Raw genomic sequence first — 20,120 nt, forward strand, 5'->3', positions numbered from 1 at the left:
CGTTTTCGTATAAATCTGGGGTGCTGAATCCATTTAAGGTATCACATTGACACCATTCCATAAAATAAAAAAATATATTTTTAGTGTTCCGTACCTCAAAAGGAAAAAACGGAACCCTTATAGGATCACTCGTGCGTCTGTATGTATGTCCGTCTGAATACACAAAATAGTTCTTTACCTATAGATGACAGGAAAACCTATTAGAAATGTGCAGTCAAGCGCGAGTCGGACTTAATGTACGGAACCCTTAATACGCGAGTCCGACTCGCACTTGGCCGGTTTTTTTGAAACTCCTCTTGACGCTTAACCGCTGAACCGATTTCGTTGAAATTTGGTATAGAAATAGTTTGCGTCCCGGAACAGGACATAGGATAGATCTTATAACCAAAATCATCTTTTGAAGGTGTGAAAAGTGGCGTGGAAATTTGTACGGGAAATCAATAACCGCTGAACCGATTTATATGAAATTTGGGATGGTCTACATCTTTGATTTAGTTAAAAATGATGAAAAAACATGACTTCAAACCTAAACTTAAACAGTATTAACTTCAAGAAGTCAATTCTGAATTCCCCCCTACACCTCATTTCACACCTTTAAAGGATGATTTTTGAGATAACTTATTATATCCTGTCTCGGGACTCAAAATATATGTGTACCAAATTTAAATTAAAACTGTTCAGCAGTTTAAGCGTGAAGAGGAGTTTAAAAGAAAGTATTTTAATAAGTTTATATGTTTTTACTTCGGAATGGTGTCAATGTGATACCTTAACTAAATTTGGTACCTACTGCGAATTTATACGAAAACGATACCAAACATGGCCTCGTAGCTTTACTGTTGTAGAAGTCAAAATAAAATTGAGAGCCCTAAATTCTTATTACTTGGCCAAACTTGTGTAGAAAGAAAAGGTAAAATAAAAGTCTTCGGCAGGAATATAAGACACAAATATATATATTTTTTTGCGTTACTATTTCATTCATCAAATATAAACATACCTTGATTATACTATTCTAGTGAGATCCTCATAGATAAACAAAAACATTTACTTAAAAAATTACAAGGTCGAAATGTCACGGAACTTGTGAGAGTAATATGTGAAAAATAAAAACTTTTATGACAAAAAAAATCTGGACACAATTTAAGAATCACCCAATTGCGTCGAGGAATCATCTGTATTTTTGCTTGTTTCATTACCTCCTCGCTTCTTTTTTGTCCTTTGTATTCTGTAGCAATTTGTTAGATCTGAAAATAAGGATAACTTGCGTCGTCACGGATGTCGATTTATAGGTTTTAGGGAGTGCAGAATTCGAAAACGATGATCATTTTATAATCCAAGATGGCGGCTACGTATTTTGTCATAAAAGTGGAATCCAAAATAGTCATCATTTTCGAAATCTGCGCCCCCTAAAACCTATAAAACGATATCCATGACGACTTTTATGACATAGTGCATTGCCGCCATTTTGAAATTGAAAATGTTATCATTTTCTAAATCTGCGCCCCCTAAAACCTATAAAACGACATCCATGACGACTTTTATGACATAGTGCATGGCCGCCATCTTGGAATCCAAAATGGTCATCATTTTCGAAATCTGCGCCCCCTAAAACCTATAAAACGACACCCATGACGACTTTTATGACATAGTGCATGGCCGCCATTTTGGAATCCAAAATGGTTATCATTTTCTAAATCTGCGCCCCCCAAAACCTATAAAACGACACCCATGACGACTTTTATGACATAGTGCATGGCCGCCATTTTGGATTTCAAAATGGTCATCATTTTCTAAATCGGGGCTCCCTAAAACCTATAAAACGACATCCATGACGACTTTTATGACATAGTGCATGGCCGCCATCTTGGAATCCAAAATGGTCATCATTTTCGAAATCTGCGCCCCCTAAAACCTATAAAACGACACCCATGACGACTTTTATGGCATAGTGCATGGCCGCCATTTTGGATTCCAAAATGGTCATCATTTTCAAAATTGGGGCCCCCTAAAACGTATAAAACGACATCCATGACGACTTTTATGACACAGTGCATGGCCGCCATTTCGGATTCCAAAATGGTCATTATTTTCGAAATCGGCACTTCCTAAAACCTATATATCGACACCCATCTCGACTTCTATGACAAAGTGTTTAGCTACCATCTGCATGCAAGACATTTCTATTATTTTTACGTACAAAAATGTCCCCCTGTCAACTTTCAATCGAGATTTAATCGATAATTTATTCGATTAATATTCAGATTAATTCAATTTCAATCTATGTTAGGTCGACTAAACTAATCGCGATTAAAATTTGAGAATTAACTTTTTTTATTCCATTAATTAGTCGAATAAACAGTTAATCGATTAATGCCCATCTCTGACCACGGCATTTTTACACTTTGAGAATATCTGAAAACAAATCAACACAAGGAGCCATTTTGCAAATCCAGTAACTTTGTTATTACTTTTGACAGCGCGTGTCATGTGTCAACACAGAGTCGACACAAAGTCGAAGCATTGCAACTACTTTGTGACTGCAATATTTCTCAGCCTTAAACCATATTTATACATCATAATTAACAAGTTTCGTAGTATGTAAAGCGTTATTTCTGTTATTTAAGTATAGTATACGCATCGAAGTACTAAAAATGCTTCAAATAATATAGTTATGAACACAGGCACTGAGAAGTAAACAATTTCATTTCCGGCTAAACTAAAACAATGTGGTGGCGCGTTGATTATATTACACTTAGTTTATCAAATCACTCGAGCATTTTAATTCCCCATAATAATTTAAGTCCTATTGTAATATAAATGCAAACAATATATAATTACGTCTTGTAATCCGTTTTAGAGATGGCGTATTAATGTCACTTATTTTTATTTAAGAATTTTTCCATCTGACAGTTTCCATTTGACAGGAACAAAATGAACGAATGAACGAATGATTTTGGCATAAAGTAGTCGCAAACCCGAAACAATGTGTGCACACGGCGACCACACTTTATGTCACTTTGTGTCATGTGTCGACCCTTCCCCATTTCTGGTAACTGTGTCGACACGGCGACGACTCTGCGACTGGAATTGTGACCGAAACAGACGGTGTCGACACAAGATGTGTCAACACCGCGTCGTAACGGCGACTGGAAATGGTTGTATGGGTTAGGTTAGGTTTGTTTTATGGCAATCCTGAAAAGTTATGCGTTTCTGAGAAAAACCAAACTATGACTAACGAAAATGTGGACAAACAATATATTATGACTTAAAACTTTATGGGAAACAATAGAGACCCAAATATATATCCTTGCTATACTATAGTTACATATTTTATATTACTTATATAAAACTTAGCAAATAAAATAAAGGGCTAAGTCTTAGGTTTAGACTTACAAGTCTTGACCTATGCATGAGCGTTCTTAATCCTGTAACGCTGTCGTCGCTCGTACGATAGTGACCTTCATTTGACAGGTGTCATCGCTTTAGAGTTCGCTAATCTTGTTATGGAAACCGTGATTTGACATTGTTTTTATACTATGGCAGGTTCATGTATACTTATAACCCGAATTAGGAAGAGTTTACAACAATAAAAAAAAAGATTGGGCATATTTTCATAAACAAAGTCACAGTAGTTACAATCCAGTATCAAAAATATTTACTACTATGTTTTTTTTTATCAATAAAAATGTCAAAACCATATTTACTTACGTCAAAGGACGTAGTTGTGATGCAAACGTCTTACACCTACACTTAAAGTTAAAGCAATAATAAAAATAAAATACTGCAGGCAGTGGCGTAGCTAGCATGGGTGGCACCCGGTGCGGATTTTGCGGGTGTCACCCATGTGTCACCCCAAATTTCAATCAAAATTGTAAAATATATTTAAAAAGAGTAATTGCAATTTATGTTAAATAGCTCAGGATTTACTCCATCGCTTTCATTTTACGAATTTTTATAGGTGGCACTACTGATCACGGTCGGGTGTCACCCCTAAATGGGTGACACCCGGGGCGGACCGCCCCCGCCGCCCCCCCCCAAGCTACGCCACTGACTGCAGGCTCTCTGTTGGGATTTGGGATGTAAATCGTACACCGTGCAATGTTTTGGGAAATGTAAATTATGCCTAACCATACATGTGACAAAAAATACTTGGTAAAATGATAATTGACCAAGTAATTATTTGTCAAACAATAACTTGCCAAAAGAGAGTTTTGATAACTGTAAAATTGCATAAGTTGTTTTGCCCTTATCGCAATTTTAAGTCTTGGCATTGGTTTTAGGGACACCCTGGGGTGGTTAACTTACCGGGTTGTTAACTTGTTATCCACAGAAGTTAACAACAAAAGCTACAAAAAGCCAACTTATCCTAAGCTAAGCGTCACGCATCAACCCACTAACCCGGCTTTAACCGGTTAAACCCGGAGTTACCATGGTTACCAGTGCAATTTGACACTGAGTTAACAGTTTAACCGGTTTACCCCGGGTGTGGGATGATGCAAGTTGGCCTAAGAAAAACACGGGTCCGGCTGATCTGAACGAATCCACAATGGCGCCGTGTAGGTACGCTGTAGTAGGTCACGGTCGCGACCTACATCGGTGAACTCTTGAATTGGGTGGTTGACAGCGATCTGGATCGAGGGGGCGATTACAAGGGGTTTCTTAGTCGTTATATCGATTTGGATTTAGACAGAAATTATGTTTATCTCTTCTATTGTAATTTATAAGTTTTATAACATTTAATAAGGTGCAGGGGGACAATTTTTACCGCGGGTTAATTTCAACTAGTCAAAATATCTTCTATGTTTTACATTATTAACTAGAGCGCCATATATGTCCGGATAGCTAAAGAGATGGGTTGTGTGTGACTCTAGTTAATAATGTAAAACATGGAAGATATTTCGATTGGTTGAAATTATCTCGCAGTCGAAATTGTCCCCCTGCACCTTATCATAAAATAATTTGAGCTTAGAAGTTGGGTCTGAAAGGCGTTTCTTTTATACAATTCGACGTGATGACCACCTTACCAAGAATAATAAAACATTATGAGTACACCCATATGGCCCAGAATCGTGCTTGTTTTTCGATCTTTTATTTTTCTGATACATCTAAAACATTAAAATTAGTATCATATTGTTAATATAACTAAAAAATCAATATAAAATATTTAAAAAATTCTTTGGTTATATGGAACCCGCAACGCGCGGGTTCAATTTGTATTGCTTTTTTTAAATTAGCTTTATAAAAGAAAACCAACATTTCCACTGCTGTAAAAATGTCAAAACATTCGTCTAACAATCACATTGCCATACGGAAGTAGGGCAGCCCAGTGAAATAATACCCGGAAAGCGTCGGCAAACACAATTAGCCTGTAAACCGACACCCGAAAAACATAAGTTGCCGGCTTGATTAGGGGATGAAATAGAGTCGTCGGGTGTATAACCCTTGCAAACTAAGCGCCACTAGCACCAACCCACTTATAATAAAAAAAAAATAACTGAGCTTGTTCACTTGCCTGTACTAACAATGGCATTGTTTTATTAAAATCCTATTATTTGCTTTTGTTTTCGTAGGCGCCAACCAGTTTACTTACAAAATAAGTTAGGAATACATTGCACGTATATTGAATTTTTAACCTTATTCCTTGTTGAATGGGGTTAAAATGGTCAAAAAAGTTAATATCATATTCAATATTTTGTAAAGTCATATCCACCTTAGCCATGACAGGGAAGTAGTCTGGTGCAAAATGCAAAAAAAGTTATGTGAGCCATTATTTAATTAGTGTATTTTGTAGTCTATTGTTTAAAGAGGCGGTTATAATCTGCTTTTACCACGAGGTAGTTATCCTAATTTGTGGTTTACCACTCAATGGTATTGTATTCTTGAGACTCTTTGAGTAAAATAAAAATAAAAAAAAATAAAAATAAAAATCATTATTTCAGACTTTAGGTCCTTTAAAATAGCTCAGTTCAAAAGATTTACATTATACCCGGGGTTAACCGGTTAAACCAGTGGTTCTCAAAGTTGACTGGGCTCCGACCCACCTAACAAAAACTGCCATACTTAGTAATAAAAAAACGTAAGTTACATTCTAAGATTATTTTTGATGACTAAAGAAAAGCAGTCGAATATAAAGATTTTGCTTTTTTTTTAAATCTTATTTTACAACTTACTAGGTTTCTAAGATTAGTTAGTATGTACGCCAATTCGAGTTGTACAGCCGTCTTCGAACAATGAGGTACGTCAAATACTAGATATTGAAACGATATGCATTCGATATGTCAGTGTCAAACAAGTGTCAAAAGTGACGTTTTTGTTTGAAGAAACGTCAATTTTGACACTTGTTGACAGTGACATATCCGATCCATATCGTTTCAATATCTAGTATTTGACGTATCTCATTGTTCAAATACGGCTGGTAGTCTGTTTCCGATATGATCTGATCAGAAGTGACATCAAACAATACGATAAAGCCGAAAAAAATATTTACGTGAAATCAGTGTGACCTATTAATCCGATACCTACTTCGTTAGCTTCCGAGGCTTATTCTATAGGCTTCGACCGACCTTGGCATAGTATTATATTAAAACTGAATTTATTGGTACAATATACACTACTTTTACATTCTCCTATCTTAACTATATCTGTCATTCTGAAAGCAACTTTATTACTTAGAGACTAAACTTCACATTACAATGTAAATTTTAAATTTGATAAACGCGGTATGTAGGGCGGGAATTCGTTGCAGACTATACACTTCTTACTTTAACATTCTCCTATCTTAACTATATCTGTCATTCTGAAAGCAACTTTATTACCTACCGCGTAGAGTTCACATTTAAATGAGTGGAATGTATAAGTTTGAAGAACTCTAGATTATGTAGGTCGGGAATGGTTTCAAAGGAAAAACTGAAGCCAAAAGTACGTTCGATGTTAAAGCTTTTACATTTTAAACCTTAATACAAAGGAGTAAGGTTCAAAATTGTAAAGATATATTTGACGTCGACGTACCAGTTTCGCTTTGGGCTGAAGAGTATTGTTAAGATAAGACTAGTGTATGACCGCCCCGTAGCCGCCTTTCTATACAAACGTAGGCCCCATTTTCCTCTCTGGAAATTAATATTTTGACACAATTTGATGTACAGATGTAGTGCATAATTGTTTTCCATCGTATTTTCTCGGAAACGTTCGTATTTGTCAATTGTCATGCTACTTCAGACAACCTCAGTACTTTTTGTACCGAGACTGTCTGAAATAGCCAGGAAACGTTCGTACGTTTCCGTGAAAATACGATGGAAAATAATTATGCACTAAATTTCGATCTGTACCAATATCGATTATCAACGACAACTATGTCCCTTCGTTTGATTTTTTTTTCGAATTTTAAATTATTATAAGATTGAAGAGTAGGTATTTAAAAAAAAATGGAATTTATTTTCCTTACACTAATCAAAAAGTCGAAAAAAGTAAAACGAAGGGGCATAGATAAGGTCAATCAAATTCTGTAAACATACTTTCTATAATGTCAATATCCAGAGAGGAAAATGGGGACTACGTTTGTATGGAGAAGCGGTCGCCACTTTCCTCTTAAGTGTCCTATTGGCAAACATTTTGCTCCACTTATTGCGTTTTGGTTTCAATGGTGCGTACTGCGGATTTTGGTGCCTGGAATGTTTATTGTTGTTTAAAGTTAATAAATTTAGTGTCAACATATGCAACGTATAAATTGCCAGTGCAACGGTAGTTTATTTGTGTAAAAAGTTGTAAAAATGTTTTACTAAAATAGGCCGGGAAATAAAGAATTGCCAGCGGAGCCGCGGAGCGTGATTTAAACGTGCGAGTGAAGCGAGGCTGTAAGGTAGCATGAGGCTGGCAAATCTTATAATCATAAAAAAATCGTAAAAAGTTAAATCTGCGGTCATTTTGGTCGCCTAGGCCGGCAATACTAAATGAGAATCCATTACTACATTATGCTTCGCTTCGCAGTACAATACTAAATCTTCTGCATTTGCGATAATATAATGTAATCATTAATGCTTTCTTATATTAGTGAATAAGGATTTACATTGCGTAGGAATCATGCCTAGTGTTAGTTAAAATTAATAATTAATAATTAATAGTTAGAATATTGAAAATAAAATGTTGTATTGATTTAGAGCCTAGTAAGTAATTAATATATTTAAGTAGTCTCAGTATTTTGAAAGCTTCTTGTGACGCTTATGAATTTCAATTTGTCAATTCAATACATCGATGATTTAATAACTACTCGTAATCCTGATCATCTCGCATAATATTCGCCTCCCCCGAGCTGCCTAGCGCGACAATTTTTCGCGAGGCGTTAAGTTCTGTGTGCTGTCCATTTGTGAAAGAATAACTACCTGCCGGCCTAGCCAAGGTTACAATCGCTATCGCTTCGACAACGAAAAGCGTTATGTCTCTCTATCACTCTTCCATATTAGTGTGACAGTGACAGTTGCGTTTCGATCGCTACGGAGCGTAAGCGATTGGCATCTTGGCTATGCGGCCAGTTCGTGTGCATACTCTGCATAGTGCTTTCGAAAATGCCGCATTTGCCAGTTTTACACGCATTTTAATATCTTCCATCCTATTTCCAGCAAATCCAGCAACAGTACAGAGGTCGGTACGGCGGACCGCCGCGGTGCTGGGGCAGCATGTCTGAAGGAGGAGGAGTGTCGGCCGCGGGGGACTCCTGCAGAACAAACCTCATAGTCAACTATCTGCCCCAAACCATGACAGAGAAGGACCTGTACGCCATGTTCATGACCATAGGCCCCATTGAGAGCTGCCGAGTCATGAAGGACTTTAAGGTTAGTCGTTCTACCATCTCCTTTTCGGTCCGCCGTATTGTAATTTTTTGGCAGGTAAGGCATCGAAGGCACATAACATACCCATTCCGGCATTCAACCACGATTGAATATTGTGTCTAAATATTTTAAATGGCTATTAAAATTATTTATGTAAATGAAAAATTAGCCTATATGCGTCCCACTGCTGGGCACAGGCCTCCTCTCAAGCACGAGAGGGTTTGGGTCCACGCTGGCCCAATGCGGGTTAGGGACTTCACATGCACCTTTGAATGTCTTCGCGTGTGTATGCAGGTTTCCTTACGATGTTTTCCTTCACCGAAAAGCTAGTGGTAAATATCAAATAATATTCCGTACATAAGTTCCGAAAAACTCATTGGTAGCCAGGATTTGAACCCGCGACCTCCGGATTGAAAGTCGGACGTCAGATCCACTCGGCCATCACCGCTTCGTGGCTATTAGATTGATTACTTCTTGGCTAATAAAAACCTACTTGGTTCGTATGAGTGCGTGACATAATTAAAAAAAAACTTTTACTCCCGTGGGAGTAAAATGGACTTTAGCTACCGCTGAACTTGCGTGAAATAGCATGCTTACTGTACAAGTGTGATGAAAAGAATTAGTACACTCAAGTTACTTCAATAACTTGGCGAAAGCTCCATGTAATCTCGATTAAACTTAAAAACTGCTGGTAACATTCTCTTTAAATAACACCCCTAAAACTTTATGTGGTCACAATTAAATGCCAACTTCGCCGATGTTCGTGACAATCGCCCCCGTTCTCCCCTCCAAAACATCTTACGTCACTTCACAAGATTCAGTGGAAAATAAACCCTACTGGGTTACAAATAGAGTTCGTTTTAGAGTAAACGAAGTTACTAGCTATAGTATTGGTAGGTTAAAAGGGAAGTAAATTTATGTCAAAGGATTTAATGGCTTCCTGCTTTAATGTTAAGTCACAAAATACATTAAAGGTGATAAGCTTTGCGTGCGGACTTATCAGATTGTAAGACGTTATCGTTAAATATGGTTGACTTCTGTTTGCGTTAATAACTACGTAAAGTGGAGTACTTTCAACAGAAATCTGATTTTGACTATTTTTACCTGAATGCCGATCATGTTTTTAGGGTTCCGTACCCAAAGGGTAAAGACCGGACCCTATTACTAAGACTCCGCTGTCCGTCTGTTCGTGTCTCATGATCCGTGATAGCAATAGCATAGACAAAGGAAAGCATAAACCGTTCTCTCCTTGTCTTGCCAAATTAACTCGTAAAAATATCGGCAGGTGGCGTTACGAGCCTCGTTCGAAACAATAAACGGTTGAAATCGATGAATTATCTGCTTTGTCGATCAAATTATCGGAAATATTATTTTTTATATTTGCTTTAATTCGTATTCTGAGCTATCGGACGATTTCATACAAAAATGTCAGGGTTTTTTCGTCTATTTTGTAGTTTACTTGTATTTAATGTATATCGAATTGACTATAAAAACTCATGCAATAACCAAATAGCGTGTTAACAATTTAAATTTATTAGATTTACAATGCGCAGTGAAAAACTTTTGTTTATTATGAAGTAATTATAGCGTGTTCAATTTCCATCGTGTGGCTTTTCGTTTCAACTTCGAAAACTTTTTCGAATTCGTTTTAGTTTTCGTACCACCTGCTGATGTCTGTATTATTGGAAAAGTTATTTTTATCCACTTCAAATTAAGTAACGTTTTCAGAGTGTATGCAGGATTAGATTCTTCTAAAATGTCCGCGGGTAAAAAGGTGTACTGTGCCTAATTCTGAAATTAGATGTCGCTAGGGTTCCCTGGAACCATATGGTGGTAAGATTAGCTGGCTATGGTTGAGATCTTGGTGGCTTAGTTGGTAGAGCGCAGGAGCATCGATCCAGATGCCGTGAGTACACGTCTCACCCAAGGCAGTAATTTTTCCACTTTTAAATTTATTCTAAATTGATCTTATGTAATTCCAGACGGGGTACAGTTATGGCTTCGGGTTTGTGAACTTCACACGCGAGGAGGACGCGGCGAGAGCTATCGACACTTTCAATGGATACCAACTCAGAAATAAGCGGTTAAAGGTATGCACAATTACACTTTAAATATTTATTTTCAGGCAACTAGTGGCCCATAGATAAATATCTACCTTAAAACTAGCATACATAATAAGATATATCTTAATACTAAAAACACACAATTATGGCTGCGATGCAGTTCGCAACCCCGCAGTGTCAGGGAGGGGGCCGACAGTATTGGTTCCCAAAGTTAACTGGGCTCCAACCCACCTCTATGTAATGGCTCCTCTACACGATGGGCCAGCGCCGGCCACTCCAAGGGACTCATTTATGCGTTAGAGGGATCAAGTAATATTGCTATCTCATTCTACCGCATGGCTGCGTCCCTTGGAGTGGCCGGCGCTGGCCCATCATGTAGAGGAGCCATAACAAAAACTGCCAAATTCGTGACCCACCTCTTGACGTCTTAAAATGGGGACATAACATATTATTGGTAATACTCAGATTCCCTATTAGTATCAGAGCCCACTCAATATTCCCTTGCGACCCACCAATGGGTCGCGAACCCATTATTTGGGAAATGCTGCTTATTTTCTACTACGTGCATCTGAAATTTTAACATGAATTAGACCCCAGGATCAAGCTGAAAACTAAATGGCTAAATATATGAGACGAATCCTTACTCTTATGGTAACAAACGAAATATGTGTGGTCACATTGGTCACTTTGACTGACACCATCCGTTTCACACTGGTATACAGGGTGTCCCTAGCCATTGGACACAGCCGAAATGTACATATGCATTATGGTATTTAGAACCAGTATACAAAGTATCATAACAATCGGTGTAGCGGTTACGAAGAAATTAACAATTTTTTTTACTTTGGAGCAACCTGTATGTGTTACTAGCTCCTGACGTAATAAATAGTATGAAACCTTCTTCGACCGATTTGATTATCTTTTTTATTTATGACATTAATAGGATTCTGACTTTTGACAAATGTCATCATTTTCAAACAAATTGTCAAAAGCACTGCCAATGATTAATACAGTATGTTTCTTTTTGTTGTAGATTATTGGAAATAACTTTTGTTTGATAATTTGTTTTTATCTTTTGTTCTAATTAAAAAATTATTACCATTAAGATCATTTCTGAGAAGTATCCCTACGTGGGATTTCAGGGTTTGTCCAATGGCTAAGGTCACCCTGTATAAATACATTTTTATTTTCCAGGTATCATACGCGCGGCCATCAGGAGACGACATAAAAGAGACGAACTTGTACGTAACGAACTTACCCCGCGCCATCACCGAAGACCAGCTAGAGACGATATTCGGAAAGTACGGCCGAATCGTGCAGAAACACATCCTCAGGGACAAAAGTAATGGGTCGCCGCGTGGTGTGGCGTTTGTTAGGTGAGTAACGTTAAATGGGCGAACTTATCCTGTCGCCGAAGCGATTAAGCAAATTTTTCTGTGCTCCGGCCGGAAAGCGGCCGCTGTGATAAACGAAGTTGCCGCATTCGGGCTCCGTCGAACAGACAAATACACAAAGACACATCTTGGCCAGTTAATAAGAATACCTCAGATCACATTTTTGTCGACCTCGGCTTCGTCTCGGCCTTTACATGTGATCATGTGAGGTACGGGCCGAATCGTACAAAAACACATCCTCAGGGACAAAAGTAATGGGGCGCCGCGTGGTGTGGCGTTTGTTAGGTGAGTAACGCCAAATTCACCTCACTTCCCCACCACCCTCACCCCTCTCTCGTCACCTGTGGCCATCTCATATAATTACGTCGGAGGCGTGCTGACCTGCAGCGAGTGCGGCCGCACATTTGTTGCAAAGATTGGCTGCGTCAGTCACCTGAGAGCGCACCAGCGACACTCTCAGCGGTAGAAAAGCAGTCGCTGTAGCCGAAAACGGCTAGGAGATGATGACGATGAACGTCAAATAGACGAACTTACCCCATTACTGAATCCTTGGAGACGATTAAGTTAATTTTACGTATGTTTAGTCACTCGCGTGATATTTTTTAATCATGGTATGACTCACGAGAGTTTAACACATTCATTGGCACTAAGACTAAGTGCTACGGGTTACGCTCGTACCGTGTAGCCACGTCTTTGCCGTATAGAGCGCGTAGTCGGTACGGACAGTGTACCCGACAGTCGGGTTAAATTCGACTTAGAGACGATATTCGGAAAGTACGGACGCATGGTTCTAAATCAAAACCAAAGAAGACAAAAGTAGGGGAGACCGAGTTGAGTTGTAACAGAGGTACGCTGAAGCAACGTCAATTTTTAATCTAACTGTTATCGAGCTGGAAAAAACGATCTTTAGCCGCACTACACCTTCCGCGGGTCTCTCAATATACGTCCTTGCCCCAAGACCCTTAAATATACGGCTAAGTAAGAAAATAAAAGCTATATTCACTTTTTCAGGTACGACAAACGGGAGGAGGCACAAGAGGCGATAGCAGCTTTAAATAACGTGATACCAGAGGGCGGCACCGAGCCGCTCAGCGTCAAGGTAAGCGCCATCTATCGGCACTAGCGCGAACTAACTCGAACTAACATCGACTATCCGCTTCACACTGCATGGGAATTGCTCTAAACTGAACTGTAATCCTTTGTGATAAGGTTCTAATTTAGATGTTGAAGTAAGCGCCATCTATTAAGTCTTCCAATGAAGTAACACTGCATGAGATTGAGAACCATGATGCGTTGTAATAAGCATCAAATTAGCTTGGGGGATACGGTGTGTACACAGAGTATTTTGTTTTCTAAATCTGAGTAAGATTTAACATCAAACTAAGTGTTGTAAATATGCATTATGCACAGGGTTGGGCAGATTAAGTGTCCTAGTTTAAAATAGCCATAAAATTAAAACAAAGCTTCAAATCTGAATATTAAACTTGTTTTTATTTTAAGCATACTCTATATTTACAAAATTAATTCATTAGCTCAAATCGCTCTCCTTTAACCTGTATAACTTTACGCATTCTACCATAGAATGAGTTGCACGCGGCACGCACTACCTCATCTGTTATATCGTCCTATATCTTGATCAACCGATAATTGAATGAATTTAAATTAATTCCCTGTGTGCTGCCAATCCTGCTGAGCATGTATCCCCATATAGAAAAGTCCAACGGATTCAAGTCTAGTGAAGATGCAGGCCATTCTTGTCACGGTAAAATGGTTAATTTTTACTCCCCGATCAATGAACAGCAGTGGTAGTTTGCCCCTAGGTGGTGTCACCCCATACCATGACAGCCGACGCACTTTGAAACCGCTGTACGGCTAATTTGTCTACTGGAATATCCCTCAATGAAGCACCGTAAACGCGATCATTTTGTTGATTGTGGCTATCTTGCAATTGAAACATCTTTTCGTCGGAAAAAATAATTTCATCGCCATCATGCTAAGCTAGGAAGTCCCTGCATTTTTTCACTCTAGCTTTTTACTGGGCTTCTGTTAATCCACAATTTTTTTTATTTTTTGAAGGCCTTCAATCCGAGATCATGTCGTAATATACGCCTCATTGATCGTCGGGATATTTTCATATATTTAACGAGTTTACTAGCACTTTGGGATGGATTGCGCCGAATACGCTCACGAACACTTTTAATTATATTTTTGACACAAACAGATGATCTTCGACCAGGTTTGGGCCTGATTCTTGAAGATCCTGATTTTTTAAATGTCCGAGATGTGAACCTTACATTAATATTCTAAATGTTTTAGCTTCTTAAATATCTCCCATGGTCGGAATTTTTGCTTGCATACATTTACAACGAGCTGGCGTTTCGCGTCCATGTTGATAACAATATAAAAACAATAAATATCAAGCTGACATCTAGAAATCATAAAGACGCATAAATTCTCGATTAATAAAAAATAATATAGTTAAAAAAAGTTGCGCTATATTTAAGTAATATGACAGTACAAAACTAGGACACTTAATATGCCCAACCCTGTACATTAAGCTGGATTTTCGAGATCGTATTTTTCTGCGGATTTATACTTTAAAACACCTTAGGTACGTAAAATGAACCAATACTGCTTTAGATAGCAGAAGGTGTCGCAGAAAGCAAACCGGGACTGGAACCTCAGGTGCCATGAGCTCTGCCAAAACTGTGGGAGGTCGTGCCGCTCACGCATCGGCCTCCACAGTCACCAAACCCGTTGTCTAAACAGCAATACATAAATCGTCTGCAATAGACGCAAAGGCCTGTGATGATGATGATAAATGGATAGTTTGCCAATTCTTGTAACTCTGAACGTTGTTCAGAGCGTTGGGCCTGGAAGAATTTCCCGTTTGCAATTCCTAGCTAGCTAGCAACAGTACCGTCTTTACTATAAGGGCACACGGGGCCCGTGCCCAGGGCCCCCATCCTCAGGGGGCGCCGAAGGACAGACAGTAACAGTATATTTGATTACCCATGCTAAATAGAAGACCATAGTAGAAATATGTTAGTTGAATTAGCTTTCTTTACTTTCCAAAAGGGCCCCAAATTCTTATGTGCCCAGGGGCCCCAGCATAGTTTAAGACGGCCCTGGCTAGCAGGCGTAGTTAGAGTGACAGAGAAACTTGCCCGCAATTTACGAACTTTGTTCGCGGTAGGCCCTCTGTTTCTTCTCGCTTACATCAGCTGAATGTACCTTAATTATGTTACATAAAAGCCATCATTCAATCACACACTAGTAATAATCTAATAATTTACATGTAACGCTTGTTCAAGGCTTCTAAAACCTGTGTACGCTCGTGCCCCTAGGCTAGGGGCACAAACACCATTGGCTGGGGGGTCTAAATTGTGTGTTGTTCTAGCCTGTTGCGGTGGAGACGGCGCGCGCGCCGCGCTCGTCCAGCCGGCTGCGGTTACACTCCGACACGGTGCGGGTGCGGGTTAACGCTTTTGTTTTTTTGCGAGATTTTGGGGCACGATGGTACATTGCCGTTGCTGTTAACTTTAGAAAAACAATCGGGCAAGAGCAGGAAGACCAGGGGTGCGGGTTAATGCTTTTGTTTTTTTTTTTCGGGATTTTAGGGCACGATGGTACATTGCCTTGGTCGCTGTAAACTTTAGAAAATCAGTCAGGCAAGAGATATACCAGGGGTGCGGGTTAACGCTTTTGTTTGTTTGCGGGATTTTAGGCCACGATGGTACATTGCCATGGTAGCTGTAAACTTTAGAAAATCAGTCAGGCAAGAGATATACCAGGGGTGCGGGTTAACGCTTTTGTTTTTTTTTTGCGGGATTTTAGGCCACGATGGTACATTGCCTTGGTCGCTGTAAACTTTAGAAAAACAATCGGGCAAGAGATATACCAGGGGTGCGGACTAACGTTTTTGATTATTTGCGAGATTTTGGGGCACTTTGGTACATTGCATTGGTTGCTGTAGGCTTTAGAAAAACAATTGGCAAGATACGTGCCAGCGGGTGAGGGATTAAACGCTTTTGTTTTATTTATGAGCTACAATTGTAATGCTTTTTTTTAAATATATATCACCATATTAAAAAAAACGATATATATTGTTTTCATAGCCAACAAGTCGGAGATATCTATAATAAATTAGATAGGTGTTTTAAAATATTTTTTTAAAGATCTATAGATATTGTTTTTGATAATGATAGCCCTAAGCCGCAGACGAACACATAGACATGGCGAAATTATATGGCATTTACTTCAGAACCCTATAAATTACGATCTACTAAAGTGTCCAGCGACCATTGGCTACGTACGTCAAGTCACGCAAAAAAAAACATAAATTGATACGTCGTGTCCTAATACGTTAGCAATAAGGCTTCCTATTTTATTTGCGGGTTAAAGTGAGACGAGAGTCGGGCCACGCCGATATAGCTAAATGCACATGAATTTATATGTCGTGTTCGTAGAAATTCGTTTTAACAAGGCATTTTATTTTTGGGGCAAACTGGTACAACAGTTGCCTCTAACCCGTTGTTCTAGCTGAGTGTCAAAAGCGATGCGTTTTCTGTTGACAAATACGAATAAGAATAAGACTAGTAATTTGTAGTCTCGTCGATACCACTTATCGATGCCACGTCGCTGTATCGTTTTGTCGCTTCAATGACAATACGTAACACATCGACAGTAAAACAAATAAGCTAACGTGTAGTGTCCTTAGTATGCTTATTATTTTTATCTTCTATCTATAGGACACATTTAACTACCTCTGCAGTCTGCACTACCTTACCACTAGAACCACAGTACGGCTACGCTTAAACATTCTAGTTTATTGCTCACTCATACTTACTAACTACTAACGCCACTATACGTATAAATACAAATTCATTTATTTCATTACTCGTCCATCTATACAGTTTTGCCCTTTCAACAATTTACTATTCCTATATTAATCTTGTTTAGGACCACACTTGCTTCACATTTATGAGTAAATTCTTCGACCTAGCAGACTTTAAAAACACTCCATTCCTATTATGTAAGACTAGAGTTACAACGTTTTTAGGACACTCTAGGTTTCATAGGCAACTATTACTTTGGGGCAAATGAGTACCATTGGATTAGGACAATTTTAGATAAAAAAATGTATATTCGTATTAATCATTGCAAAGGCTAAATATACATTAAGCCCCCTATTATTATTTTTCTTCAATTTAGCACGCTTAAGAGATTCCCCACACTAGTGTCTTTAGAGCGGCGGCGTGGGCAGCAAATAGCCGTGGAGTTGACTAGACGCGGCCGCTCGGGAGACGCTAGTATGGGGTCTCTCTTAACGTTTTTCTTCATTTGTGTAGGGGTACAGTTACTGGGGCACGTTAATAGCGGAACAACATGGGAGCGCCCGTGTGCCCGTGCACTGGGCGGGACCGAGCCGGCTCCGCTCACACTCCGATACGGTGCGCCGTAGTACGCTTTATGAATGAGGCTTATTTTGTTTCGTTGTCAGATCATCTTAAAATAAAACTGGGCCCTGATCCGGCCAAAACGCCGTTCGATTGCTATTTGCGAATCGCTCGCGAACTTCACGTGCGCTAAATGTATTACTAATATTAAAGAGTTATTTATCGTAGAGTGATGTCTAAATAAACCGTACCTCCACTTTGTCAGCGAAAGTAGATGAACTTTTGAAAAATAGGAGTTAATTATCGCATAATATAAGGAGACTTACAGCTTTGTCGTAAGACTGTATGCTATTTTAATATTTGGTATTACTATTGCACGCGAGCAGTTTGCGAGCCTTTTGCAAAAAAGGCGCGGTGTGTTTGCCGGATTTGGACGCAACTTTACGCACTAAGACTACATAGGGCACTTTGAGACAAAATTAGGCACTTTAAAAACGTTTTTAGTTTGTTATCGCATGATAAGGTTACGCACACCGATAAGGTTAGCTTTGGTTTAGTGTTTTTTTTACTTTAGGTATCAATTCACCTAAGCACCAGGGGCACTTTAAGCATAAGGGGCAAACTAGTACAGTCAGCTGCAGAAAAAAGGTACCACCCATGCATACCAACTTCTATGTAGTGGTGGTACCTTTTCTCTGCAGCTGACTGTACATTGGGGCATATTGGGACAAGCGAGCACAAATTCATATTACATATTTATTTGTATGAATCGGATGAATTATTGTTGTTGTTTATTTACAGCTTTTTGGTAGTTTTTCAGTTAATAACTAGGTTTTGACCAGTGGAAACATACCAAACTTTCATTTTGAGTAGGTGGTATTTTTTTTCTAGATTTCTTGAGCTGGGTGTTTTTTGTTTAGTTGTAGGGTTTCATTCCGTATTTTGATATTTTGCATTGCTAGTAAAAAATATTAGATTTTGTAGCTATTATTTTGTGGTTAATTCATAAAAGTCGTCACAAACACGATTAACACTGCATCTCCTATTTTTTAGATTACACAATTCAATAAAAATATAAATCGCATTTTCTCCCTTGAATTAAATAAAATAGGTAAGCAATAAAACAGTTTTTATTGCTCTGAGCCACATTTTTAGAGCAATTTGACATATCTGGTGGCACACCCTCACTCTACCGTAGAGTTGTCTTAAACGAATTCTAATAATTCTATATTTTCTTAGCCCATCAGTTTATGCGAGGCAAGATGGCAAATGAGCTATTTAATCTTGTTATTAAATTTAATTTGTAAAGTGATATCTTATTGGATAAATGTAAGCATTTATTTGACCACCATCTCACCTTTGTAAGTGCCGATGGGGTCTAGGAGCGTGCTTACATAAAACGAAGAGAATATAGACGATAGACCAAAGGTGTGGTGCCATCGCTCGAAAAGATGGCGCCATACCTTTTGCCTACTCTCGAGAAGATGGCGATGCTTTTTTACATTTAACAAATATCAGTGAAAAAATAAGGATCAAAGTCAAATGGCGTTCTAAAAGTGTTGTAAATTTACTTTGACAATATTCCTCTATTTCAAATTATTTGTCTAAAATATGTCTATTCACTTTCAATTTGAAAAGATCCAAATATCATCATACGACCAACTCTTTAATATTCCATCTAATATGAATATTTATGATGTATTTTTGTGTTTTAGGTGGCGGAAGAACATGGGAAGCAGAAAGCGGCATACTACGCGGGTTGGGCGGCGGGATTCCACCACAACCGAGGTAAGTTATGTCTCTCGAGTGGAAAGAATGAGGAACATTGAATTATTTTGACGGTTTGACATACTAACTAAGGGGTCGTCCAGAAATCATGTGATCGTTTAGAGGGGGGGGGGTGGGGGGTAAGGAAAATATTACGAATTATCACGATGCGGGGGGGGGGGGGGTCAGAGAAGATATCACGTGTAATTCTTTTTTTCAAAGCGGGATACTCAAAAATTTAATCAGATCAAATATAAATCCGCTCTATTTTATATATATAAGTGATAAGCAGATTTTTCGATGCCTGTTTTTGGGAGATAGCATCTGGAACATATACGCAATACAGAAGAAACGACATTAGACTTGCTTAGCGTCTAAGAGTACCCGCATCATAATTATCACGTGATCTTGTGGCAGGGGGGAGGGGGTCGCGTTAAAATCACCAAATATCACCAAGGGGGAGGGGGGGTCAAAAATAGGCCAAATATGGTCACATGATTTCTGAACGACCCTAAGACGCTTACATGTTTCGGACAGCCTATTCATATATTCAGTATTGTTTTCAAAACGGCGAATCGGAGGCGAGGCGCCGTAATAAAAGGGTCGGGACGATGTGGTTTATCAATTATGAACTCTATGGCTTGTGGTTAGTAGATTCATAATGAACAATCAGATGTA

General features: G+C 38.8%; 1 protein-coding gene across 4 annotated transcripts in view; it reads left to right on the top strand.

Moving 5' to 3' along the window:
• Positions 1-20,120, top strand: part of LOC134799893 (protein sex-lethal-like) — a 42,506-nt gene that overhangs the window by 10,386 nt on the left and 12,000 nt on the right. For all 4 annotated transcript variants that reach the window (XM_063772326.1, XM_063772328.1, XM_063772327.1 and 1 more), the window contains 5 exons: positions 8,610-8,822; positions 10,802-10,909; positions 12,077-12,258; positions 13,288-13,375; positions 19,391-19,463. In XM_063772326.1, the coding sequence (XP_063628396.1) occupies positions 8,610-8,822; positions 10,802-10,909; positions 12,077-12,258; positions 13,288-13,375; positions 19,391-19,463 (664 nt within the window). The remainder of the gene's footprint in view (positions 1-8,609; positions 8,823-10,801; positions 10,910-12,076; positions 12,259-13,287; positions 13,376-19,390; positions 19,464-20,120) is intronic.

Source organism: Cydia splendana, chromosome 19 (genome assembly GCF_910591565.1).
Source record: "Cydia splendana chromosome 19, ilCydSple1.2, whole genome shotgun sequence".
Lineage (NCBI taxonomy): Eukaryota > Metazoa > Arthropoda > Insecta > Lepidoptera > Tortricidae > Cydia > Cydia splendana.